Below are 26,953 nucleotides of genomic sequence, written 5' to 3' on the forward strand. Positions count from 1 at the left end.
GTAGGACTCTTCTTCAGTTAGTCTTTGAAATGACAATGAGCAAAAAAAAAATCTCCTTCACTCTCCCTACTCCTGCTGGGAGTAACATATATTTTTCCAAAACAACCTAGTTCTTGTTTAATTACAATATTGCATTCATTCATTGATGTAAAGTTTTATACTTCGGTTTGATCTGGTTAGTGAAGTTACTCTAGCTGCTTCTGATTATCTTGGATTATTCAAGAAGAGGTTTATAATGGACTCATCTAAGGTGTGGTGTTTTTTTCTTGGACTCTGAAGCCCTGCTTTTGTGGGAATGTCAGGGTTTGTTTTTTGAAATAACGTCAAGTTCCCATCTAGCTGTTGAAAAGCATGTACCTTGCAAAGGTGGGGTTTTATTAGCCCAACTGTTCTGAATAGAAGTTCTCTTGTTTTTACTTTTGTGGCTCTTTCCATGTAACAGAATACAATAATCTGTTTAAACCTATAAGATGGAGAAAGGAAGAATTCGTGTAAAGCATCACGCCAATGCTAGGCCTATAGTAAAGATTCAATAAATGGCAGCTGAGAGATTATTTTATACATTTTATTGTATGTGTGCATTTTGAAATTTCTTTAACCTCCAAGCTGAATGGAGAATTATCAACAATCTCTTTTGTTACTACAGAGATCCAGGAATTGTAAATGAAAAATGTCAGAGGCTCATCAGTATATGCAGTTTTCTGAGAAATGCCTGTACTATATTTCCATAGAAACACTAATGACCTCTGACTCATCAAACCGAATTGCCTTCCTAAACTGTTTTCACCTTCTGATTCTCTAGCCACAGCCTTGAAGGTTTGTACTGCTTTTATTTTTTAAAATATCTTAAAATTGAAATGTCATAATCTTGAGCTGGCTTTTCTGCCTTCAGTATGGTTTCAAGGCTGCCATTACAAAGCTAGAAGGCTGAAAAACTGTATGAAAGGTGATGTAAGTTGATCAGATGGAACTTATTAATGTTTCCATAGAAATGTAGACACTTCTTGTAAGCAGCATTTAAGCTGAGCAAATATGTGGGCACAATAGGTTATATAATTGAGAATCCTTGGCTTCTCCTCCCCCCACCCTTTTTTTCTGCCCCTAGGACTTCATGTTAAAAAAATGACATTAGGGAAAGGGCTTTGTTTTTGTTGCAGTTTTTTTTTTTTTTTTGTGGTACGCGGGCCTCTCACTGTTGTGACCTCTCCCGTTGCGGAGCACAGGCTCCGGACACGCAGGCTCAGCGGCCATGGCTCACGGGCCCAGCCGCTCTGCGGCATGTGGGATCTTCCCGGACCGGGGCACGAACCTGCGTCCCCTGCATCGGCAGGCGGACCCTCAACCACTGCGCCACCAGGGAAGCCCCTTGTTGCAGTTTTTAAAATGTGACCTTGACATTTGTAGGTGGAGAAAGGGAAATATGACTTGTTCTGCCAGCCAGCTTTTGCTGTGCGGACTTGTGGTGCTGTCTCTGTATTCAAAAGCATTTTCTGTTATTCCTGAAATATAGTTTATCAGGTTGCCTGTGAGAAACAAATGCTAATGGCGCAAGTGGCATCCCACTCACTGGATAGAAAGGAAAGAGACAGATGTGAATTTAATGCTCAGCCAATCTAAAGAAAAGTGTTTCTGTATTTGCTTGGGTCTGGGGCTAAATTGTAGGCTGCAGACTGGTCTGTAAGGCAGGCCATGGTTTAGCTAGCTAATGTTTGTTACCAAAAAAAAAAAAAAGCTACATTCCTTTTCAGCCGCTACCTAAGCCATTCTTTGTACCAAAAGCAGTATAGGAGATGGAGTTGGGAGGGGCCCTGAAAAATGGGAAGAGTTCCTAGAATTTCAGGAGCTGTGAATGGTTTGCCATGTGTATCTTGTCTACCCTCTCAGAGCGCTTTCCTCCCATCCCTTTAACCCTTATGCTTATAGTTACCTGGTTGAAATTTTAGAACCACTGTATTGAAGTTAGTCAGAGTTGGGCTGGTATTGACACACTTCCTAGGTGTATCCATGTATTTCCTTTCCTCAGTGACTGTTGCCTATAGAATAAAAGCCAAAAACTCCCCGTGTATGGCAGTTAAAACCCTTTATGATATGGCCCTGGCTGGGGCTCCAGTCAAATCACATTACCAGGTAACACTGTTCACTTTCTCTGTTCATGCCTTTTACATGTGGTTTCCTCTGCATATGTTTCTCAAATAGCCCTGTTTGTCTGGTGAATGCTTATCCCTTGCACATGCCCCTGGCCCCATGGTTGCTGCTGTGTTCTCACTAATATTGATAGCGGCTCTTAAGCGCTTTCCACTGCCCTAAGTGTATCATTTCATTGAATCCTCACAACAGTCTACAGATGAGGAAATTGGCTCAGATAGGTGAAGTCACTTCCTAAGTTAACACAGTAGTAAGTGATGGTGCCAGGACTCAAACCTGTTCTGATAGCAAAATATATGCTCTTACTACTCTGCAGTGCTTCCCAGTTTCACCTTGTCTATCTGTCCCAATCTGTCCATCATTCACTCCCTACCATTAATTTTTTTAATGTTATTATCTATTTTACTATCTTTTTTTTTTGGGGGCCGCACCACACGGCATGTGGGATCTTAGTTCCCTAACCAGGTATTGAACCTGTGCCCCCTGCAGTGGAAGTGTGGAGTCCTAACCACTGGACCACCAGGGAAGTTCCTTCGCTGTCTTTATTTCATTTGGCTTTAATCTTTTCTTATTGTAGTAAAATATAACATAAAATTTACCATTTTAACCATTTTAAGTGTACAGTTCAGTGGCATTAAGTACATTCATATTGTTGTACTCTGTAGTTAATTTTTATTCTGTACCCCTCTGGACTATTCATTCTCTGACAGTAGGGTCATTCTCACTGATACCTGTATCTTCCAGGCCTAGGAGCTGCTACAGTGTGGGCAGGTACTTAATAACGTTAATTTGAGAAAGTAAGTGACTATATTTACTAGGCTGATGGAATTACTTTCTGATAACAACTGATAAACTTATGAATTGGTTAGTAAATAACACTAGCGTAAGCATTTCCATATTTCATTTACTTTAAAGCTGCAACAGAGTCTAAAAGTTGGCATAATACATTTAGAAGAGGGAGGACTTTTTTTCTAGTCTTATGTTTTCCATTATAATAGCCACTGGCCTTATGTGGCTACTTTAATTAATCAAAATTAAATTAAGTTAAAAATTCAGTTGCTCAGTCACACTAGTCACATTCTAAGTGCTTAATAGCCACATGTGGCTAGTGGCTACCATTGTGGATAATGAAGAGAGAGAACATTTCCATCATTGTAGGAATTTCAATTGGACATTGTTGGTCTAGACTTCGAAGGCAGAGAATACTGAAACTGTTATTTTCTCTTAGAACTTGATATTTTGGCAAGAACTTCATTGTGGTATCATGTGGTTTAGTACCATTGCTTTTTGGAGAAAGAAGTAGTTCCTCAACATTTACTGAGCATCCTTTCCTGGGATCCTGGGATATGCCTCAGCCTTGAGGCTGGAGATAGTTAGGGCTGAGACCAGATCTGACTGAAAGAAGGACACAGAGTTTCATTGGGAACCTAATCATGATCAGGGGCACAAAGTAGATGGGAAACTGACACAGATGACCAGAGCTGTTGGTCCAGAAAGTACCAGTGAATGACTCTTGTGTATCAGTACAAATCCTGGGTAAAGATTTTTAGCTTTTTTCTTAGGGAGTATGGAAAACAAAATTCTCTAAAACCTGAATTCACGGTCAGTAGCCCTGATGGTGATTTGGTGTGGGAAGCAGAGGGAATTGGGATCACAGAGTAGGGAACCTAATAAGGCAGAATAGTTTCAAAATCCTTCTAGATCCCTGACTTTCTTCTGGAAGCTCTGCTTCACTTCATATCTCACATTTTAAAGTACATGAAACTTGAATTGCAGTTGACTAGGTAAAATAATGTTATATATCATATTTAATTAAAACATTTAAACTAATGTTAATATGTGATTTCTGTTTTGGGGAAAGATGATATGTTTGATTAAAATTATAGAATTTTGCCTTTTAAGGGCCTCACCTTAATTTTGCCTTGTGGGCTTCAAAGTAGATTGGCAGAATCCTGACCAGGATCCAAGTCTCTATTGCACCATGCTGCCTTCCTACAGTCAAATTGAATGAAATTAAAACATTCCTAGAGTAACATTTAACTTGCTTTTGTAAAAAACACATTATAGATTACAATTAGCTAGTGTTTTAGACTTGAATTTGTTAAGTGGCATTACCCATAAGCTTTTATTTGTTCACATTTGGGAAAAAAATGGATACTCAAAGTTTATTTAAGATCCTGTTGTGGTAAATGTATAACTTTATAGCCAAAAATAGTAAATAAAGAAAAAAATCAATATTTTCAAAATCTATTACTGTAGCCAATCACAGATTAAGGAGTCACTGATCTTTTTGTTTTTGCCAAATTCTTTCCTATTGGAGAAAAGCTTGTCAACTGGATCTTCCTTTGTATTAAAGAAAATTCCTAGACTGAGAGCCATTTATTGATCTCTTGCCATAAAGTAGATTATTTATATATATTCACCAAATCTCACAACAGTTGAACAAGATGGTTATTTTTATCCCCATTTCAGGAAGTAGCTATAGGGTAGTTAATTAAACAAAAATAGTGGCAGATACGGGATTTGAATCCAACTCTAACTCAGACCCATGTCCTTTTCACTATGCATCTGCCTTTTAAGTTAAACCGTGGTAACAGAATATATATAAGCTTTGCACTAAATTTCAAATTGCTTATGAGCATGCTGATTTAGTGGTATATCAATCATTTTAGGAACCAATCTGTGTTTCTTGTCTCTCCCTTTTTAAAGCAATTTAAGTCACCAGCCAAAGACTCTGGATTTCTCAGAACATTTCCTAATCTGTTTAATGTGTTGTATTTTGTGAGGCAGAAGGTTTTGGAGTTATATTTGTGTATTTATGTGCCTTAGGAGTCTGCTTTTTACTGAACAATTCTGATATCCTTTGCCTCTGTGTTGAATTGAATTGAACACACATTGGGGTTACTTCTAGCAGTGGTTTGGATTCTTCTAGCTAGGAATCATTTTGCTAGCTGGATCTGGTTGCTGAGAATCTGGGTGAGACTGTTTGAGAACGGTAGCCAGATCTAGCCATTCCATTGACTTGTCAGGAGGTAGGATTAACATTGTTCTCCATATCTCCTCAAGCCTCCTGCATTAGTGATGAGCTGTAAAGCCAGAGACAACATTATTAGCCAGTGGTATCAGGACTGGATGGAGGGACTGTAGACATAGTTACTGAATTCCATAATCAGGGATCTTTGTGACCACTAGAGGAATTCGTTTTTTTTGTTGTTGTTGTTTTTTAGGAATTCGTTTTAAGGCAAATATACAGAGTTCTTCTTTTCTCGGGGGGTAGCGTACTACATCTGGAATTATTGCATCAAGCAATTTATAGGCTCAAAATATTAAAAAAAGTTCAAGAATCACAGCAAGTAATTAAACTACATTGGTGATGTTAGGGGGCTCCATTCCAGGTCTTTGAGGATGGTGTCATGAATGAGTCAATAGTTAACCCTCCTATAATCTCCTCTTTGGTACCACAGATACAGCACTAGATTGGATGGACCCTTGGAGTTAGTTAGTAGTAGCTCACATATGTTGAGCTTTGACTTTGTCAAGTACTGTGTAAAGTCTTTACATGCGCTATCTCATTTAATCCTTTTAACAGACCTATAAGGTAAGTGCTGTTGTTAATCCCAGTTTATAGTAGGGTTAGGGTCAATCCTACTTGGGTCATATCAACTGAAAGTGTAAAAGGGATAAGTCTCCAAAGTAAAATCAGAATGCCATTAACCAGAAGGGGGGAGTGGATGCTAGGCAGATAAAAGCAATAGATGTCCACTTTAACTATTTTTCATAGTATTTCTTTTTTTTTAGTCACCCTGTCTTTGTGTTTGATCTAGTTACTTTGAGTTCCAAATGTTGTTTTCAGAAAACGTGTTAGGCTTTGTCTTTTCTTGAGACTTCTGGTACAGCTTTTTCATTTTATGTCCAGAATCTGAGGTCCAGAATAGGGAGTGACTTGCCTAAAGTCATATGACTAAACTAAAAGTGGCTTGAACTATAACTTGCCCATTATACTATTCTGCCTTCCCATGTTTTTTGCCCTATTTTTGAGTCAATTTATGTTAAGTGAGTGTTTATTCTCAGTTTCATTTCTGGAAGGATGTTCAGTATTGGACCCATGTGTAATGAGTGATTTCCTCATTGCCTGGCATCTCTCCACAGCTTTTTTGATCCCCATGTGTTTAGGTAGAGACGGTTTAAAGTTGCTCTGAGGTGAGCCTTTTTAGGCATCTCATCCACTTTAGCAGCTTCCAAACTCTGGTTTTCCAGATCAGATTTCCTCATTCAGACATTCCACACACTTTTCAGGCTAGACTTAGATTTTCTGATCCTAGACTTAGATTTTCCTTCCCCTAGACTGTGATCTAGAGGCAGGGTTGTGTTTTCTGTTTAGTTCATCATGCATTTGAGCACCATGCTTAACGTATCGGCAACTGTTTCGGGCATAGAAGCAGCTCTGCAGATGGATATGGCACTGTCCCTGCCCTTGAAGAGCTCACTGTCTAGTGGAGGAGGCAGTTATTTAAGTTGTGAATGCAGGAGAGGCCTCTTCTGTTTTCCACGTTTCATAGTTGTCATATTTGAGCTGAGTCTTGAAGGATGATGAATAGTTCTTTACCAAGAAGGACTGTGGCTTGTTTGGTGAATGCCCAGGATTGCAAGGACTTTAAAAGTGGTGTTTAAACAGTCTACTTGCTGTTTGAATCCTTCTCCCCATGACGCTCAGTTGCTCTTTTGGCTTCTGATTGCCTGGCTCTGATGACAGAAAATGTTCTTATATTCCTCTAGTCCTAGTTTTGCTCCATTGTTTTTGAATTTACCATTGAGATACTACAGTTGATATTTATTGAACATCTGCTTTGTACTAGGCTTGTGAGACATAATGGGGTTACAGCTGTGAACAAGACAGGCCAGGTCCCTTCCCCTGGGGTGCTGGAACACTGTTAGTGGAACAGTCTAATAGTGGCATGAGACATTGAGCCAATAATTCCTTGCTGATGAGTGCACAAAACATTATAGATAATTATAACGGGGCTTTGACCTTGTGTATGAGACAAGGATAAGGGAGGCAAGAAAAAGCTTTTCTGAGAATGAGTAGAAGGCAAACTGGAGAGAGTAAGCAGTCATTCCAGGAAAATAGAACTTTCATCACCTGTGTATATAGAACACCTACTGGGTGTTTGCCACTCACTGTGCTTGATTTTTCTCTTCAGTGTGATAGTTACACACCAATCAGAAAGATGTAGCTCAGATTTTTTGGGCCTGAAATGTGCTTTGAGAGGTATTTATTCCAACTTGAATAGCATATTTATTAATGGAAGAATTGCTCCCATTTGTGTGTATAGGTAAAATTCTTAAGCAACTGTGAAAATTTTAAGTAAAATTATCCTGTTGGATATTTTATAAGTTCATATTTTGTATATTTTGCTTTCTTTTGGAAAAGAATTCATTGATAACATAGTAGAACATGACGAGTATTAAGTACACTGTAATTTTTTTTTTTTTTTTTTTTTTTTTTAAGTACACTTTAATTTTATTATGAACTTTTTATAGCTAACTTTGGCATGCTTACTCATAATTACTTGTGCTGTTGTTTATTGAGCTCCTCTGTGCCAGGGACTGTGCTAAATAAGCATTTTATATCAGTGTCTCACTTAATCCTCATTACTATCCATGATAAGTGCTGTTACTATCTCCATTTTTTTATATAAAGATGATGAAATGGAGGCTCAAAGAAGGATGTAGAGTAGCTAAATGTTATAGAGCTAGGATTCAAATCCAGATTTGACATCTGAGTCTGGATTTTTTTTCCCCGCTATATGATACTTGATTTTTCATATTTGGAGGCACCTTGGAGTAATTCATGAATTGTAATCTTTTTTTCCTGTTGTTTTCTCTTTAGGTTTTTGTCAGGACGAACTGGCAGAGCTTGACCCAAGCACTAGTAAGTTCTGAATGTTCCCCAGTGTTCATGTGTAAGAAAAGTGTATGTGTGTGTACTTTGAAATGTATAACTTAAGATGACATTTATAAACCTATTGACAGATTTTTTTTTTTTTTTTTTTTTTTTTGCGGTACGCGGGCTTCTCACTGTTGTGGCCTCTCCCGTTGCGGAGCACAGGCTCCGGACGCGCAGGCCCAGCGGCTATGGCTCACGGGCGCAGCCGCTCCGCGGCACGTGGGATCCTCCCAGACCGGGGCACGAACCCGTGTCCCCCGCATCGGCAGGCTGACTCTCAACCACTGCACCACCAGGGAAGCCCTATTTACAGATTTTATTTCACTTTAATTTATGATTATGGGGAGGGCATTCTCTCTTTTCTAGTTATGTTTTCTTCTTCTTCTCCTCATGTTATTTGGTGGCCAGAGTCTAGCCATTTAATAGAAAATTCTTTGCTGAAAATTTCTGTTTAATACTAGTTTCTTGTTCTCCATCGTCCATGAAACCACCACCAACAAAAATTGTGCTTTCATTTATGCACACATACAACCATATACCCACAACCACTTTTTAAAATGTTGACATAATTTTGATATAATTTATTTCAAAGAAGGATTATGTAAAGGTTTAGATATTTATGGTTGATAACCTTCATACCACAGTTTAATTTCTAAAGCATCTTCAACTATATTCTTAAGTTTAAGTTATGAGAATGACCATTTCAAAGTCTAATTAAATGATGCTTTTCAGGACTATATAAGTCTTGATCATAGATAATCATATGTGTTTATAGTGCTCTCATAATGTAGCATACACCATTCCAGGATATGGAGAATATTCAGTGTATACATACCTTATTTTGCTATAATACCAAAAGGTCGAATGATACTTTAGATTGAGACTCCATGAGATGATTTAGAGTTATTTTTTCTAGTTCTTGTACTTGTTAGGGTCATGGGGCTGGTTATTGGTCACCATTCTGCTGTTGAGGTAAGCGATAAAGTTCACCTTCTCACCATCCTGACTAATATCAGCTGTGGACATTCTCATATTATCCTCACACACCTTAATAGTATAAACATTCATGTTTGTTCAACTAACTTATTAATTACAAGATAAAATAAGTCTCATAATGCTTATCAAACACCAGGGAAATAGATTTGTCTTTCTACAAGTCATAAAGTTCAGAATCCGCTTTGTAGGTAATATAGGCTCAGTTTACCCCACCTTCCTACCTAACATCCCATTACCTGTGAGTGAACACACTATTTTCACTGTCTTTCTCTTAATGAATAGCCGTCATTTAGGAGGAAAAGGTAAATTCTCGAGTCATGGTCTTCTCATAGAAGCATTTTTGAACACTAGGAAGGATATTGACATGCCCTGTGATCTTTCAGATAGAACTACACATAAAACAAGCCAGATAATTGAGAACTCAGTTTAACATTGAATGTTCTCTGCAACAGGCCCAGTTCTAGGCTCCAGGGATACACAAATAAATAAATCTATGTCCTGCCCTAATTTATTAATAGTCTATTGGAAAATATTTCCTTGTCTGGAATTATTTCAAAATACACTTTTTTAAACCTCTAATTTAGCACATAGTATCCAAATTTATTCTTTTTTTCTGCATTTAGTAGCAATTGAAAATACTCATGCCCATCTTCTAGGAAAGGCACTTGATATTCTTATGAAGATTATTTTTGGATTATTGTTCTTTCTGGGCCAAGTAATTCTAACTCATTTAACATTTCTGCATAGACTCTCTAGCTAGATATTGTGCTTTATATACCTCTCCATTCCATGAGAATGAACAGATACTGAATGATAATTTTATATATCAGTATAGAATGGGAATTACCTAAAAAAATCATTTTTCTTTTAAAAGTCCTACTTAGCTTATGTGGCCAATATTTTCAATAGTCCCCATGTTATTTTTGTGAAGTTAGTATTTTTGGTCTTTCTCTTTGAAGAAATACATAAAGATCTGACATTATAATAATGAATGGGAAGAAACAAAAGTTTATCATCTGTGCTGAGTCAATCTTGGGGTTCAATTGAGCATGCTCAGTCCTACCAAGTCATAGCACACCTCAAGATTGAAATGGGCTGTACACATGTGTTGTGTTAAGTTGGTTATGGTTGTTGATACTACAAATTCCATGGCTTCTGATTGGGAAGGAATAACATCTATGTTAATATTTCACAACTTCTGCACATTAGATGGAGAATAATAGGGTTTTCTTTGTGATGCATCTTTGGAACTTAGAGGCTCCAATGTCTCCCTTACCCCCCAAATTCCTGATAAGGAAGGCCTACTCATACTTGCTTATTTTGGACCAGGAAATACCATTGTTGCTGATTTCCAATTTTGCTTGGCAGTGGTTGTAGACACCAAATTTGGGGCAACATGTTGGAACTGGATGAGGAAAGACTGACTTTGTAAAATTTGTATAGCCTTTTTTTTTCCCCTACATTTTTTGTGATAGACCATATGGGTAGCATGCTCTGGCTGCCTTCCTATGATTCCTGGGCTTCCTGGAGTCCAATGTTACAGCACAGGTTCAGGCTAAGTTCATTTCTACAAGAAGCATCTCTGTACCCTGCCTATTAACATAAGGGAAGGGCAGTCAGAGGTCAAGAGAAGTTCAAAACAGCATAACCTTTCTGTGCTTCTGTTTCCAAATAACCCCAGTCTGCCCTGCTCCCCAAGTTTTTTCCTCAGCCATCGTGCTTACCGTGTAGTTGTAAAACTCAAGAGAACAAGGACTGACTTGATGTAAGGGAAGTTAGAGAATAGAAGTCATTGTTTCTTAAAACAGGAGAAATAATTGATTTATGTTTGGGGACCAATTAGGCTATAAAACAAGAACAGTAAAGGGACCTATGACTTCAGGACAGTTACTTGCTCTGATTTCTGTCCCACAGACAAGGGGCTCCCCAATAAAGGCTGTCGGCTATCTAGGCTAAATTATTAATTCCTTTCATGCCTCTCAGGGCTTGTAAACAGCACATAATACAGGAAAACAATTGATACTGTTCAGTTATTGGCCAGATAGAGGGTCAAAGGGTAAATAGTTGGATTAGCAACAGCTGTTCTTCCTCCCTAGTCAGACTTTTGTCCCTTACTCTATTTCAGCAAAACCATTCCTGGGTTCTTGCCTCTAAATAGTTTAATCCATTTCTCTTCTTGTAAAATAATCCTACAAATAATTAGAGAATAAACACTGACCGAAATTGAAAATACTCATATTTTAATTCAGTTTCCAAATTTGAAGATGAGCATTCTTTTTGGTATGTACTGACTATGTTGTTTCGTGTTTAAAGGGTATTATGCCAAGGAAAGTAACTACTTGAAGTTTAGACAGATTAGAAGCTTTTTAGCTGTTTATACCAACTGCTTGAGGATTTTCGTGCAGCTTGATTAAAAGAAAAAAATTGCCTTTGTTTAAACTGATGGTAGGATAATGCGTGTTCATTGTGGAAAACACTAAAAGAAAACTATAAACACCCCTAACCCCACCACCTGGAAATAACCATTGTTTCTTATTTGAGAGTATGTCCTTCCAGTTTGTGTCTGAGCTTATTTTTTACGTGGTTAGAAATCATATATACAATTTGTATGCTGTTTATTGCTCCCCCACTCAACATTACATTGGGAACACTGTCCCAAGTCATGAAACAGTTTTCATAAATATTTTTAATGGCAAGATAATATTTCATTGTAAGTGAATATGTTTACCATGGTTTATTTAACCATTTACCTATTGTTGGGCATTTAGGTTGTTTGCAGTTTTTGCTACATTATAAATAGTGCCACAGTGAACATAGTTTTTTTTTTTTTTTTTTTGCGATACGCGGGCCTCTGACTGCTGTGGCCTCTCCCGTTGCAGAGCACAGGCTCCGGACGTGCAGACTCAGCGGCCATGGCTCACGGGCCCAGCCGCTCCGCGGCATGTGGGATCTTCCCGGATCGGGGCACGAACCCGTGTCCCCTGCATCAACAGGCGGACCCTCAACCCTGCGCCAACCAGGGAAGCCCGTGAACATAGTTTTATATAAATTTTTTGTCTGCATTTCAAGTGAGCCCTTTAGCTTCTTATATAAGCCAAAACTCTTCTGAATTAAGAGCATGGACTCTGGCTCAAGATTGCTTGAGTTCAACTTGGCTTCAGTATTTACTAGCTCTGTAATCTTGGCTAAGTTATTTAACCTCTCTGTGCCTTAGTATTCTCATCTGTTAAATGGGGACAATAAAAAAGTACTTCTACTTCACAAGGCTATTGTGGAGATTAAAGGAAGTAATATATGCATTTGGAATAATGCTTGGCAAATGGTAAACAGTATTAAGTGTATGCTATTCTAGCCTATGTAGCATAATGTTGAAATTCTCAGTCTTTCTGTACCTAACGACTGTTGTAACCACTTTATTCAATTAAACTATCCTCTGTTGCCTAATGATACAAAGATAAATCATTCCAGATGTTAGCAGGTGTAAGTTACTGCTTCAAGTAAATAGTTCCCTCAAAGGAGTGGAGCTCACGTACTGCTGGCCAAGACTGTTCTTACCATCTGGTTGACTGTTAGGGTGTTTTGGGCCCCTTCGCCCAACCAGCAGCAGGTAACCAAAACGACCATCTGCCAACCCATTTATTTAACCTCTTAGGAAACTAAAGGAGTTAACCCTCTGCTTATTTAAAATAAATACTCAGATTATGCACTTTCTCTTTGGTCAGTAGCAAGGTCTTAGAGAGAGCATGCTGAGGAAGAAATTTGTGTGATTAAAGATGTGCCATTACCATTTAATTTAATTTATTTATAAATCCTATGGTACTTTTTTAAAATTAATTATTTTTTTTGGCTGCATTGGGTCTTTGTTGCTGCGTGTGGGCTTTCTCTAGCTGCAGCGGGTAGGGGCTACTCTTCGTTGCAGTGCACGGGCTTCTCATTGCAGTGGCTTCTCTTGTTGCAGAGCATGGGCTCTAGCTGCACGGGCTTCAGTAGTTATGGCTCACGGGCTTCAGTAGTTGTGGCTCACAGGCTCTAGAGTGCAGACTCGGTAGTTGTGGCACACAGGCTTAGTTGCTTTTCGGCATGTGGGATCTTCCTGGACCAGGGCTTGAACCCATTTCCCCGGAATTGGCAGGCGGATTCTCAACTACTGTGCCACCAGGGAAGTCCCTACCATTTTTAAAAGACTGCATACTTGGGATTCTTGCTGACTCAGACTTTTATATATATATATATATATATATATATATATATATATATATATATATACACATATGTATATATTTTCCCCTACTGAGCAAAGAGCTGGATAAATGAGCATTTTAGAAGACTTGAAAGTTAAATTAATCTTTGCCCTCTGTTGCCATACTGATAGATGCCCACCAGGCAGAGATCCATGAGTGATGTGGGATGAACAGGCAATTTAAAAAACAGCTTCAGAATAAGACAGCCTAACATCACTAGTTTGCTCTGGCTTTGCATTCATCTGTCAAGTGTTTTAGGATCCCAAGGAGACTTTTTGTGGATCCTTCAAGCTATAAAAGAGAAATGTACATCTCAGCTAGAGTTACCCATAGGTTCATTCCAAAATTCCAACATTCTGTACCATGTCATATGGGTCTATTCCTAGTTGTCAAACTATATGTCACAATTTTTTTTTTTTTTTTTGGTACGTGGGCCTCTCACTGTTGTGGCCTCTCCCATTGCGGAGCACAGGCTCCGGATGCGCAGGCTCAGCGGCCGTGGCTCACGGGCCCAGCCGCTCCGCAGCATGTAGGATCTTCCCGGACCGGGGCACGAACCCACGTCCCCTGCATTGGCAGGTGGACTCTCAACCACTGCGCCACCAGGGAAGCCCTATATGTCACAATTTTTAATCTCAGAAAACAGTTTATATAAACCCAAGTGTGGTCTGCAGATAATGAACTTAAGGTTGAGTGTTAGAGATCAAAGAAAATTAACATTTATTGAGTATTCCTTATGTGCTAGGTACTTTGAACATATTCAGTGGGAGTGAGAAGGGTTGGTTATAGCGTATAAAATATCTAAATTTAAGTTTGACTTTGCAATACCTAGTCCGCTGTTTCCTTCCCTCCCCATTTCTCTTTTTCCCTTTGATGTGTGTGCCAAGCCTAAGACTCAGTTCCTGCCCTCAAGGGACTCTGGTTTAGTCAGGAACGACAGACACAAAATTTGATGATATGTGGCTTTTACTACATAATAGTAGTTAGTAATAATAATAATGGCTAATATTTATTACACATTAAATGCTTCATGTGCATTTTTCATTAAGCACTCATAAAGCCTGTTTGAAAAGATACTGTTCCTATCCTAACAGATGAGACTGCTAAGGCCTGGAGAGGTTAAATGACTCACCCCAGAGTACACAGTGGAGAAACATCTGGGACTTCAGAGCTGCTGTTTTAATGAATCTTCTATCCTGTTTCTAGCTCTCTTGACTGTGGCAAGTCTCAGATGCTAATGGAAGAGTTTAAGGCAGTATAAGGATTTATAACATACATAATGGGGCCTTTTATGTACAGAAGGAAGACTATTTTCTAAGTGTCATTTGGGCTCTTTTGCATATATTAGAGTTATTTTGGATGTAAAGTAGAGTAATTCACTGTGGAATAGGTTCCCAAAGAGATTTCTTCTGAGGTTCAGGATTATTCCACTATGTATTATCAAACAGGTTCTTTCCTGAAACAAATGAAGATAAGATAAGTTCCCTTGGTTTTCCCCTTTATGTCACCTTTCCTTCACAACATTCTGTTTGTGATATTGGTATTTCACATTCATAACAGTTCCAAGAGCCTTGCTTCCAAAGCTTCAGCTGAATCTGCTAGACCACTGCAAGATCACATCGCCTGAATGTGGCCTTTTGCTGGGGAGTCCCTTTCTGATAAGAATTCTTTTGAACAGGGTGGGGGTGGGATGAGATCCAGAGTTTAGGCTGAGCTTCATCCCCTTGACCTTTGCCCCTATTTCAGAGTTTATACTGACTTGATAGAGACTCCCTATGGAGCCAAGAGTTTAGGACTTGTTTACAATTGATGAAAAGATAGTTGCATTCAAAGGCTCTTGTTGGATCCTTGGATAGTCATGGATCTCTGCCATTATCTATGGTGGGTTCAGGGAATGCTTGAACATCTGGGTCTGGAGATATGTAATGGATGACTAAGAAGGAATGAGAAGAAACTCTGAAATTAGATAGGTTGCTGAAATTATTTCTGTGGGAGCAGTATTGCAGTAATATTTTGAGAGCAGAGAAGGATTCCTATAAACTTGTGCTTTATTTCATTTTTTTAAAAAAGCTGAAAGTGGTTGTTTAAATTCAGCATATGATAACAAAGGGAGATGTGTGGGAATTCTGTTCCTTTTCTGATGTCTCACCAAGAAGAAAATTTGCTGTGTTAGGCAAATGTATTAGGTAGTGGAGGGAAACCCTGGATTATTAAAGCCACCCTCTTCAGAGTTATACATAGTTTTACAAATTGGTGTTTTCTCTCAAAATCTTGGGGTTCTTTAAGTATGTTGAGGAGAGTATAGTAATTCAGTCCCAAGTGAGTCTTCATAAGCCTTTTCTGGGCATACAGGTCAGTTAAGACTCTTAGCTTCTGTATCTGAAGTTACATATCTTTTTTTTGTTGGTCCAGTATTTGTTGTTGTAGATTTGAATCTGAAAGAAAAGATAAGCATCTTTCTTTGAAGGGTGCTGACAGTATGAACCAAAATTGAATAGATATATCCTCTGTTGGTAAGCATAGGAAAAGATAAACTGCATGAATAATAAGATTCACAGTGAAAATAGTGTTGTATCATTTTCACCGTAGCACAGAATTCCATGTGCTAAATGTAGTCTGGCTTATAGATGTGTTTTGTTTGACTAACTGGATGTTTAAATAAAAGCATGTTAGTTGTCAACATTTAAAACCTGCAAGAGTTTCATAAAATTTTCCATTTCTGGCCTTCTTGATAAATTGGGTGGTCCAGCACTGGGCCTGGATTTCTGTTGATACATGGCATCTGTTGGCTGGAACAGAGTAGTGGCTGCCCTCTTTATTTTTATTTTTTTAAACATCTTTATTGGGGTATAATTGCTTTACAATGGTGTTAGTTTCTGCTTTATAACAAAGTGAATCAGTTCTACATATACATATGTTCCCATATCTCTTCCCTCTTGTGTCTCCCTCCCTCCCACCCTTCCCAGCGGTCACAAAGCACTGAATCGTTATCCCTGTGCCATGCGGCTGCTTCCCACTAGCCGTCTACCTTACGTTTGTTAGTGTATATATGTCCATGCCTCTCTCTCGCCCTGTCACAGCTCACCCTTCCCCCTCCCCGTATCCTCAAGTCCGTTCTCCAGTAGGTCTGTGTCTTTATTCCTGTCTTACCCCTAGGTTCTTCATGACATTTTTTTCTTAAATTCCATATATATGTGTTAGCATACGGTATTTGTCTTTCTCTTTCTGACTTACTTCACTCTGTATGACAGACTCTAGGTCTGTCCACCTCCTTACAAATAGCTCAATTTCGTTTCTTTTTATGGCTGAGTAATATTCCATTGTATATATGTGTGGCTGCCCTCTTTAAATGAGCATGCACACTCAGGTTTGTCACAAACCCACATGGCCTCCTTCATCCATTTATGTTTCCTTCCAGTCTTCTCTAGGCATTTGAGTTTGCAGATCCTACATTAAAAAATGATAATTAACAGTGCAGATGAAGGTGTGGGAAAATGGGAAGTCTGTGAGTATAAGCTAACAATATCTGTCAACACTAAGAATGTTCAGGTTTATTCTTGCAGATTTAGCAGTTTAAAATTAAAATTTTTTAAATTTAAATTTGCAGATTTAGCAGTTAGTACATCTGGGTATTTATCCTATAAGAAATGAAAGGTGTGCAAAATGTATATTCTCAGATACTCTTTTCAGCATTTATAATAGCAAAAAAGGAACAGCTCAAAAGTTTAATAGGGGACTAAAATGGTTTGTAGTTATCCATGTAATGGAATACTATAGAATCATTTAGGAGAAGGTAAATTTTAGTCTGGAAGAAGATACACTGAACAGTTAACAGTGATATCTTTGGGCAGGTGGTATCACAGAGTAACTCACTATTTCTGTTTTAATTTTTATAAATTAATTTATTGGCCACACTGCAGCTTGTGGGATCTTAGTTCCCTGACCACGGACTGAACCTGGGCCCCCGGCAGTGGAGGTGCAGTGTCCTAACTACTGGACCACCAGGTTTTACCCCTTAATTTTTTTTTAACAAGGCTCTTGTATTAAGAAATGAGATATATATTTTTTTTAAAATCTGTGGCTCTCATTTCAGCTGCCAAGCTTCCAAGCTATTCTGTCAGATCGAGTCACCCAGGCTACAGCTTCCCATTTAGATGATAGATTTTACATTCACAATTCTCTTACCTTGAAATTGCTCTAAGGAATAGGAACCTGTATCCTCAAGTATCAGGAACCATCTTGAAGCCAAAAAAGAGGATAAAAGCTTAGAGCAGCATTTTCAGGCTTCTGCTTGCAGCCCTGCCTCCATTCACTAATCAAGCTATCAGAATTGGCCTCCTTTTTACCCTGCCATCAAGAATGTAGGGAGCCTTAAGTAAGCTTCTCGTATGAATTGTGCCGTCCTGGCAGTTGCAGGTCATGTTGCCGAAAGTGACCCTAATGGACACGGTGTGGTGCAGTAGAAAGAACATGAGAGTTTGCATCTTGGCTTTTGCCAGTCCTTGCTAAGTGACCATAGGCAACCTGTGAAGGTCAGTTTCTTCATCCATAAAACAGCAATAATCTCTATTAGGGGTTGTTTTTAAAAATAAGTTAGATAGTATATGTGAATTGCCAAGTATTTAGCTGCTCTGTTACTGCATGTTTCTTCGTTGCTGAAATATATGATGAAGGGTTTCTAACTTTTTGGGCTAATATTTAATGAGCATTTACTGTATGCTAATGGTTTTAAAACATTGTCTCCTTTATTCTTTCAACTCTGTGAAGTTGTTCTCAACTCTTGCTCTCCCCATTTTACAGATAAGGAAACTGACAGTTTAACACTTGGCTAAGGTCGCAGAGCTGTTAAGTGGCAGAGCTGAAGCCTGTGTGATTCCAAAGCCAGTGTACTTTTTATCTTTTTAAAATAGTGGTATCGGGCTTCCCTGGTGGCGCAGTGGTTGAGAGTCCGCCTGCCGATGCAGGGGACACAGGTTCATGCCCCGGTCCTGGAAGATCCAACATGCCGCCGAGCGGCTGGACCCGTGAGCCATGGCCACTGAGCCTGCGCGTCCGGAGCCTGTGCTCTGCAGCGAGAGAGGCCGCGACAGTGAGAGGCCCGCGTACTGCAAAAAAAAAAAAAAAAAAAAAAGTGGTATGATTTATGTACAGTGAAACACATAGATATTAAGTGTAACGTTCAAGCAGTTTTCACAAATGCATGTACCCTTGTAATTCATGTTTCATCAAGATACAGAACACTGCCATCCCTTCAGAAAATTTCCTTATGCTTTTTCTCAGTTGATCCCACTATTCTGCCCCAAGAAGCAATAACTTCGGATTTCTGTCATGATAGATTAGTTTGTTCTGACATGTCTTATAGATGGAATCATACAACAGGTGCTTTATTGTGTCTAGTGTTTTTCAGCATAATGTTTGAGACTCATCCATGTTGTTGCAGGTGTTAGTAATTCATTTCTTTTAATATGAGTAGTATTCAATTGACTGTATCATAGTTGATCTATTCATCTGTTGATACCCGGGCTATTTCTAGTTTTGTACTATTATGATAAAGCAGCTATGAAAATTCTTGTACAAGGTTTTTGTGGATATATTTTAATTTCTCTAAACGTATCTAGGAATTGTTGGGTCAGATGGTAGATGTATGTTAAACTTTTTATGAAATTGCCAGTTTTCCAAATGGTACATTTTACAATTCCAGTACTATGATTTTTAATAGTTCGACATCCTTGTAAGCGTTTGGTGTTGTCAACTTTTAAATTTTAGTTATTCTAGTGAGCAGGTAATGGGACCGATGTGGTTTTAATTTGCATTTCCCTGATGACTATTTATATTGATTATCTTTTCATACCCTTATTGGCCATTCATATTTTGTCTTTTAGAAGTGTCTATTCAGTCTTTTGATAATTAAAAAAAATTGTGTTCTTTGTCCTATTATTGAGTTGTGGGTATTTTTTATTATGATACAAGTCCTTCATCATATATGTATGTTGTGAGTATTTTCTCCCAATCTGTGCTTTCTCTTCTACTTTATTGACATGATTTTTGATTAACAGAAGTTTTACATTTTTATGAGGTTCTATTTATTAATTTTTTCTTTTATGATTAATTCTTTCTGTATCCTCCCTAAGAAATCTTGGCCTAACCTGAGGTCGCAAAGGTATTATTTTATGTTTTCTACTAGAAACTTTATGGTTTAGCTTTATTCAAGTTAATTTTTTTTGTATGGTGTAAGATAGGAATCAGAGTCTTTTTATATGAATATTTATTTGTTTCAGCACTATTTGTTGACAAGACTTTCCTCATTAAATTTTTGATGCACTTGCTGAAAAATAATTTGATCTTTATATGTATGATCTACTTGTAGACTCTGTTTTCTTCCATTAACCTACTTATGTGTTCACTAATACCACAATGTTTTGAATACTATAGTTGTATAGTAAATCTTGAAATCGGATGGTGTTAGTTCTCCAACTCCATTCTTCCTTTTCAAAGTTGTTTGAGCTGTTTTGGCTATTCTAGGGTTTTGTTTGGTTTTGTTTTAATTTCGTTTTACATTTTAGAATCAGCTCATCCAAAAAATTTTTTTTAAGTGAAAGCCTGCTGGGATTTGATTGGATTTCATTGATTTTATCAATTTGGGTAGAGTTGTCATTTTAGAATTGAGTCTTCTAATCTATGAATGCAGTATATTTTCCCACTTATTTAGAACTTTATTTTTTCTCAGTGATGTTTTTGAAAGATTAGTGTTGAGATCTTGTGCAGCTTTCTTTAAATTTATCCTTAAGTAGTATGTTTTTTTAATGCTGTAGTAAATGGTATTATTTTAAAATTTTATTTTCCAATTGTTTGTTGCTAGTATATAGAAATGCTGTTGATTTTTGTATATTGTGATTGTATTATACGACATTGTTACATTTGTTTACTAGTTCTAGTAACTTTTAAAAATAAATTCTTTGGGACTTTTTATGTGTACCGCTATGAATAAAGACAATTTCACTTCTTCCTTTTTAATGTTTATGACTTTTAGTTTTCTTACCTTATGGCATTGGCTAAGATTTGCAGTCCAACAGTAGATAAAAATGTTAAGGATGACATTCTTTTTATTTTTAATTTTTAAAATTTATTATTTATAAGTTTTTAAAAATTTATTTAATTTTGGCTGTGTTGGGTCTTTGTTGCTGTGCGCGGTCTTTCTCTAGTTGTGGCGAGCAGGGGCTACTCTTTGTTGCGGTGTGCAGGCTTCTCATTGCGGTGTCTTCTCTTGTTGTGGAGCACGGGCTCTAGGCACGCGGGCCTCAGTAGTTGTGGCATGTGGGCTCAGTAGTTGTGGCTCACGGGCTCTAGAGTGCAGGCTCAGTAGTTGCGGTGCACGGGCTTAGTTGCTCTGCAGCATGTGGGATCTTCCCGGACCAGGGCTCAAACCCATGTCCCCTGCATTGGCAGGCGGATTCTTAGCCACTGCGCCCAGGGAAGCCCGAGGATGACATTCTTGTTTTTGATCTTAGAGGGAAAGAGTTCAGTATTTCACTATCAAGTGTATGATGTTAGCTATAGTTTTTTTCTTATTATTTATTTTAAAAAATTGTGGTGAAATATATAGACCAAAACATTTATTATCTTAACCATTTTTTAAGTGTACGGTTTAGTGCCGTTAAGTACCACACTAGTATTGTTATGAAACCATCACCACCATCCATCCATAGAACTCTTCCTATCTTGCAAAAATGAACCTGTAACCATTAACAGTATTTCCCCATTCTCCAGACTCCGGCATCCACCATTCTACTTTCTGTCTCTATGAATGTGGCTAATCTAGGTATCTCATGTAAGTGGAGTCATGCTGTATTTGTCCCTTTGTGGCTGACTTCTTTCACTTAGCATACTGTTTTCAAGGTTGATCCATGTTGTAGCGTGTCAGAATTTCCTTCCTTTTTGAGACAGACTAATATTCCATTGTTTGTTATATACCACATTTTGTCTATCCATACATCTGTTGATGGATACTTGGGTTGCTTATAGCTTTTAGCTATTGTGAACGTTGTGAATAATGCTGCTATGAATATTGAGTGTACAAATAGTTTTTCAAGTCCCTATTTTCAGTTCTTTTGGGTATATAGCCAGAACTGGAATTGCTGGATCATATGGTAATTCTATTTTTAATTTTTTGAGGAACCACCATACTGTTTTCCACAGCGGCTGTATCATTTTACAGTCCCATGCAGCAGTGTACAGGGGTTCTGATTTTTCTGCGTCCTCCTGTTTTCTGTGTTTTTGATAGTATCACACACACCCAATAGTATCTCATTGTGGTTTTGATTTGTATTTTCCTAATGATTAATGCTGTTGAACATATTTTCATGTACTTATTGGCCATTTGTATATCATCTTTGGAGAAGTACCTATTTAAGTCTTTTGTCCATCTTTTAATCAGGTTTTTTTTTGTTGTTATTTTGTTTTTTTAGTTCTAAGATTTCTTTATATATTATGGATATTACCCCTTATCAGATATATGATTTGCAAATATTTTCTCCCAATTTATGATTGCCTTTTCACTGTTGTGTCCTTTCATATACAGATGTTTTAAATTTTGATGTAGTACAGTTTACTTATTTTTTCTTTTGTTGTCTGTGCCTTTGGTGTCATAGCCAAGAAATCATTGTCAAATCCAATGCCAGGAAGCTTTTCCCCCTTTGTTTTCCTCTAAAAGTTTTATGTCTTATATTTAGGTCTTTGATCTATTTTGAGTTATTTTTTGTATAGTATGGTATAAGATGACATTCACATGCATCCTTTTGCATGTGGATATTCACTTTTGCCATCACTTTTTGTTGAAAATATGGTCCTTTCCTCATTGAATAGTCTGGGCAACCTTGTTGACAGTCATTGACCATATAGGTGAGGGCTTATTTCAGGGCTTGCTGTTCTGTTTCTTTTGTCTATATGTCTGTCTTTATGCCACATTGTTGTTTTTGTTTTGTTTTAAGTTATGTATGTTTCAAAAACTGTAGATTTTTAAAAATATTTATTTATTTATTTATTTGGTTGCACTGGGTCTTAGGTGTGGCAGGTGGGCTCCTTAGTTGCGGCATGTGAACTCTTAGTTGCAGCATGCATGTGGGATTTAGTTCCCTGCCCAGGGATCGAAACTGGGCCCTCTGCATTGGGAACGTGGAGTCTTGGTAATTCAACTTGGTAATATTTATTGTAGAATTTTGTGATTTTGTTCAAAAGAGTCAAAGCCTATATCCTTAACCTCAGTGTCACACGTTCGCTTTTATTTGTGTGAGTTTTTATTAGTTTTTTGTGTAGTCTTATACCAACTATCTGGTTTTCTAGATAGGTTTAGGCACTCTCCTTCTGCTTCAAATTTGAAGTCTCCATCTAGTGGTCTCTTCTGAGAGCACAGTGGTGAGAAGCTGTGATGATGTATTGGCATTCATTCCCACTTAGTCCACTAGGTGGCAACAGGCCCTAACTGAAGAGCCAAGAGCAAGGAATCAGACCGAAAAACCGAAAACAATGCTTGTAAAACTCATAATTAAACGCAACAGAAAACCAAGATTTTCTGAAAAGTAATACTGCTAGCCCTCAAGATATGAGAGATGGAGTGAGCCTTTAGCTCATTCTAAGAGCATGTTTGGAAACTCTAATTAATATTATGTGGGAATCCATTCTGCTGCCTTCCTTCCATTGCCTCTCAAACTTCAAAATCTTGGCTTATTCAGTGGCTATCCAGTTGCTTTTTTTTTTTTTTTTTTTTTTTTTTTGAATATTGGGGAATGGAGGGGAAAGATGATAGAGCTGACCGTTAATGCAAAGAGATCTGATTTTGGGGAGTCGGGGCAAGAAGGATGTGCTTTTATATCCAAGAGCTGACAATCTACTTCCAGGGAGACTGCAAGAAGAGGCATTAATAGCTCCCTGTTGTTCCTTGGGTCTGAGACTTCTTTCCTTGGGCGTGAAGAAGAGTTTTTATGAATGTTATAGTCGAAGGTGTGGGTTTCCCTTATAAAAATGGAAATTGAGAGAACAGAAATTTTCCTGAATGAGGATTTGTTTAAGGTAGTAGTGAAGGAAGAAGGTCGTTTAAGGGGATGTAAGATTCCAAGAAGCCATGAGTAGAATTCTCAGGCTGTGAAAATTAAAAGATGATGGGTGGGGTGAGTTTCTAATGCTCCCTGAAGTAGTTAAGAAGAGAAAAGATTTGGGAGGACAACTAGGCTGGAAGCAGAGTGACCTGGCAGCCTGTTGCAGCTTGCTTGATTATGGCAATGGATGCCAACTTTTTTGACCTCAATGACTTACGTAGGTTAGAAACACAGCTCACTTAGGCAGGACCCCATTATCTACTTAACCTTCCTTTTCCTGCTTTCCAGTTGAAAATTCATTGACAATGGTCTATGACGTGCAAATAAATTTGGAGGGAGGATGATAAATGTGCATTAGCAATTGAGGTATGGTTCATATTTGAAACATGGCATATACATGTCAAAGTCTAATTACAGTACTAGAAAATTTTAAAATAAGGATACTGTTGGTGTACTGTCATACACAGCATGTATCAAACTAATTTGAAAATGATGCTGAATGAGCCATAATGAAGATTAAAAAGCAAGAATAACAGTAATTGAAAACTACCACTAATTCCCTCAACAATGATAATGGAGTTCAGAGAACTGCAAGATTTCCAGTTGATTTTCTGTGTGTGTTTGCAGTAGGATCTTTGCACCATTGCCATCCATTTTGTGGCAGCCAGGCTTATTAGTAGAATGCTAAAGAGTCTCTTGTTACTTTTAGTTTATAAACACCAAATTTTATTGACAGTCCATTAACAAGTTACTTATAGCCTTTATTCATAAGTAGAAATGAACTGAACATCAGGCACTCATAAGATGGATGAAAGTTGGATTAATATACCATGAGGATCCTTTAAATTCATACCTTGAGAATCATGGGGCTAAAAGGTTGGGAAGGAGGAGGAGAAGGTAGAAAACAGCCACAGGCTAGCTAGAAGAAGGCTCAGTGCAATGGGCCTTTGGAGCTAGGTGTGAAATAGAAAAAATATATGTCTTCTGTGACTTAAAGCAAAATCTCACCATTGTGTGTGAATGTGTGTCTTCACTATGTATGCGCAGATGTTTATGATAATGGCTCCAATACTGTTGATAGAATTACTACTCATGTGATCAGTCTTATTGACAGAATTATTTGTTACGTGAGTCTAACAACAAATGATTCTTCTAGGAATTGTTTTTCCTTATGTTGAAGGGTAATGAAGAAGAAAGTAAAATCCTTTAATGATTTTGTGCTGGGATTTTTGTTGACGTTTTTTGGTGTGTGCATTATTTAGCATCTCAGCTGTCCAGGAATTTTTCAACATAACTAAGATGCAATAAAAGCCAGGCCCTAAACATCATTTTCATCTATTTATTTATTTATTTATTTATTTATTTATTTATTTATTTATTTATTTATTTATTTATTTTTTGCGGTATGCGGGCCTCTCACTGTTGTGGCCTCTCCCGTTGCGGAGCACAGGCTCCGGACGCGCAGGCCCAGCAGCCATGGCCCACGGGCCCAGCCGCTCCGCGGCATGCGGGATCCTCCCGGACCGGGGCACGAACCCGCGTCCCCTGCATCGGCAGGCGGACTCCCAACCACCGCGCCACCAGGGAAGCCCCTAAACATCATTTTCATCAAGATAATCTTAATTGTGAAATCTAGTCTCTGTCCCTTTGTTTCTCTCTGTCTCTCTTTCTCTTTGTGAGAGGTTTTGTTAGACAAAAACTTAAAATTAAAATACCTTAGGCACCCTTTCCTAATAGTCATGATAATTTTGATCCTTAATTATCTTTTACCAAAAATATATTCTCTTAAGTTTTATAAGTTAAGTCTGACCAGTTAGTCTCAACCTCTGACCTTTGTTTTCTCTTTTGAAATACCTTGGATAAAAATATCACCGAGCAAACAACCCTCAAAAGCAACATTGGTAAATTAGTGGAAATGATCCTACAAATGCAGATGAAAGATAACAGGGTAATTTGAAAAGCTTCAAAAGTACAGTGGGGCTAGAAACAAGTTTGGAAGAAATAGATGTTGATTGGGAGTTGATACGGCTGCTCACATGTTAGTGGTGTAGTGCTGTCATGTAAAAAGATTGCTGCCCGGCAGGAATTACTCTTGATTAGTTTTCTTGATATACTTGGTGCCATTTAGATCCTAAATATTAGTGATATGATTTTTACCTATTGTTTAGTATGTACAAATTTAATCAAGCTATTATAGAAAAGAGCTACCTTTAGTGGGGCTTGCCATATGTCAGATGCCGTGCTAAGCACTTTATTCTCACCTTATATGATCCCCATCACAACTCTATGTAGTAGGTGGTAGTTCCCAGATGAGAAGCTAAGGCTAAAAGGTTAAGACCACACTGCCTTTCATTCCCCTATTCATCATAGCCAAAGAAAACTTTAGAGCTTTGAGAATATGATCTAGTCTTAGAGGTTTGTAAAGAAACTTGGCATAGTCAGAAAAACATGAGTTGAACACAGGGAGCTGTATTATGGCGAAGTAACACACGAAAGTGTGTGAACAGTGCTGGTGCCTGGGAAATATAGACTGGTAGCAAGGGAGGAAAACCAGAGGTGTTGACTTAAGTAGTTAAATTGTAAGAAAGACACTCTCCTTAAACTAGTTTAAAATGGAGACATTGGTGGAAAATACAGGGTTTCTCTTGGGGCCCAAGGAGGGAGCATTCAGTTGGATTTCATGAAGGAGCAAGACCAGGATTTCTTTCCCATCTCTCTGTGGAGGCTTATCTCTGCTTCTCTGGTGCTTCTGTTTCATATTTCTCTTCTTGTTCAGACTGATACTCTTTGCTTCTGTGTCCATGATGGAAGATGGCTGCCCCTGATTTGCCCTGCCTTGTCATGTCTTTCCAGCAGCCATGCTCAATCAACACAGACTAACTGAAGCATTTGTGTTCAAATCTTAAATACTCAGGAAAGAGGATAAACCCAGCTTGGTGTCCAGATATCCATTTACCTGGGGCTATGGCCACTGACTATTCAGTAGAAGCTGCAGGTGCATTCTAAGGAGAATATTAATAGAGCAGACAAATTTTCTGGTATGATAGTTTCAGTCAGGAAACAGGTAGCATGGAGATTGTAGAAACTCCCCATTAAGTCCGGTATTTGAGGGATAGTGCAAAGGTAGGGCAAATTCAGGGGCATGATTGATTAGGAATTATTTGCTAGCCCTGTGGTGGGAAAGGATGGGGATCTGGCAACTGCAGTGAAAATCCAGGCATTAGGTAATGCTTGAAGTTTGGCAAGTAGAAAAGATACTTTCAAACCACTCAGTTATTGCCTGGGAGTTATAAGCGAGCTGATGGCTTAATTGAAGTGGCCAGGGCCGCTTGTAGCCCTCAGTATACTTCACTGCATAACACCTATTTGAGTACCTACCTGGTGACAAGATCTGAGGCTGTCCAGGTACTCTCGCCCTAGCCATGATTGGCTCTGGGGCTGGTTCAGATTGTATACACACATAGAAGGTACTAGTGACTCCAACAGTTAGGGCTTTTGGTAGTGGAAACTGAAGATAAATCTTTGATATTCAA

General features: G+C 38.2%; 1 protein-coding gene across 2 annotated transcripts in view; it reads left to right on the plus strand.

Moving 5' to 3' along the window:
- Positions 1-26,953, plus strand: part of NR6A1 (nuclear receptor subfamily 6 group A member 1) — a 204,422-nt gene that overhangs the window by 21,371 nt on the left and 156,098 nt on the right. For both annotated transcript variants that reach the window (XM_032635714.1, XM_032635715.1), the window contains exon 2: positions 8,036-8,077. In XM_032635714.1, coding sequence (XP_032491605.1) covers positions 8,036-8,077 — 42 coding nt within the window. The remainder of the gene's footprint in view (positions 1-8,035; positions 8,078-26,953) is intronic.

Source organism: Phocoena sinus, chromosome 6 (assembly GCF_008692025.1).
Source record: "Phocoena sinus isolate mPhoSin1 chromosome 6, mPhoSin1.pri, whole genome shotgun sequence".
NCBI lineage: Eukaryota > Metazoa > Chordata > Mammalia > Artiodactyla > Phocoenidae > Phocoena > Phocoena sinus.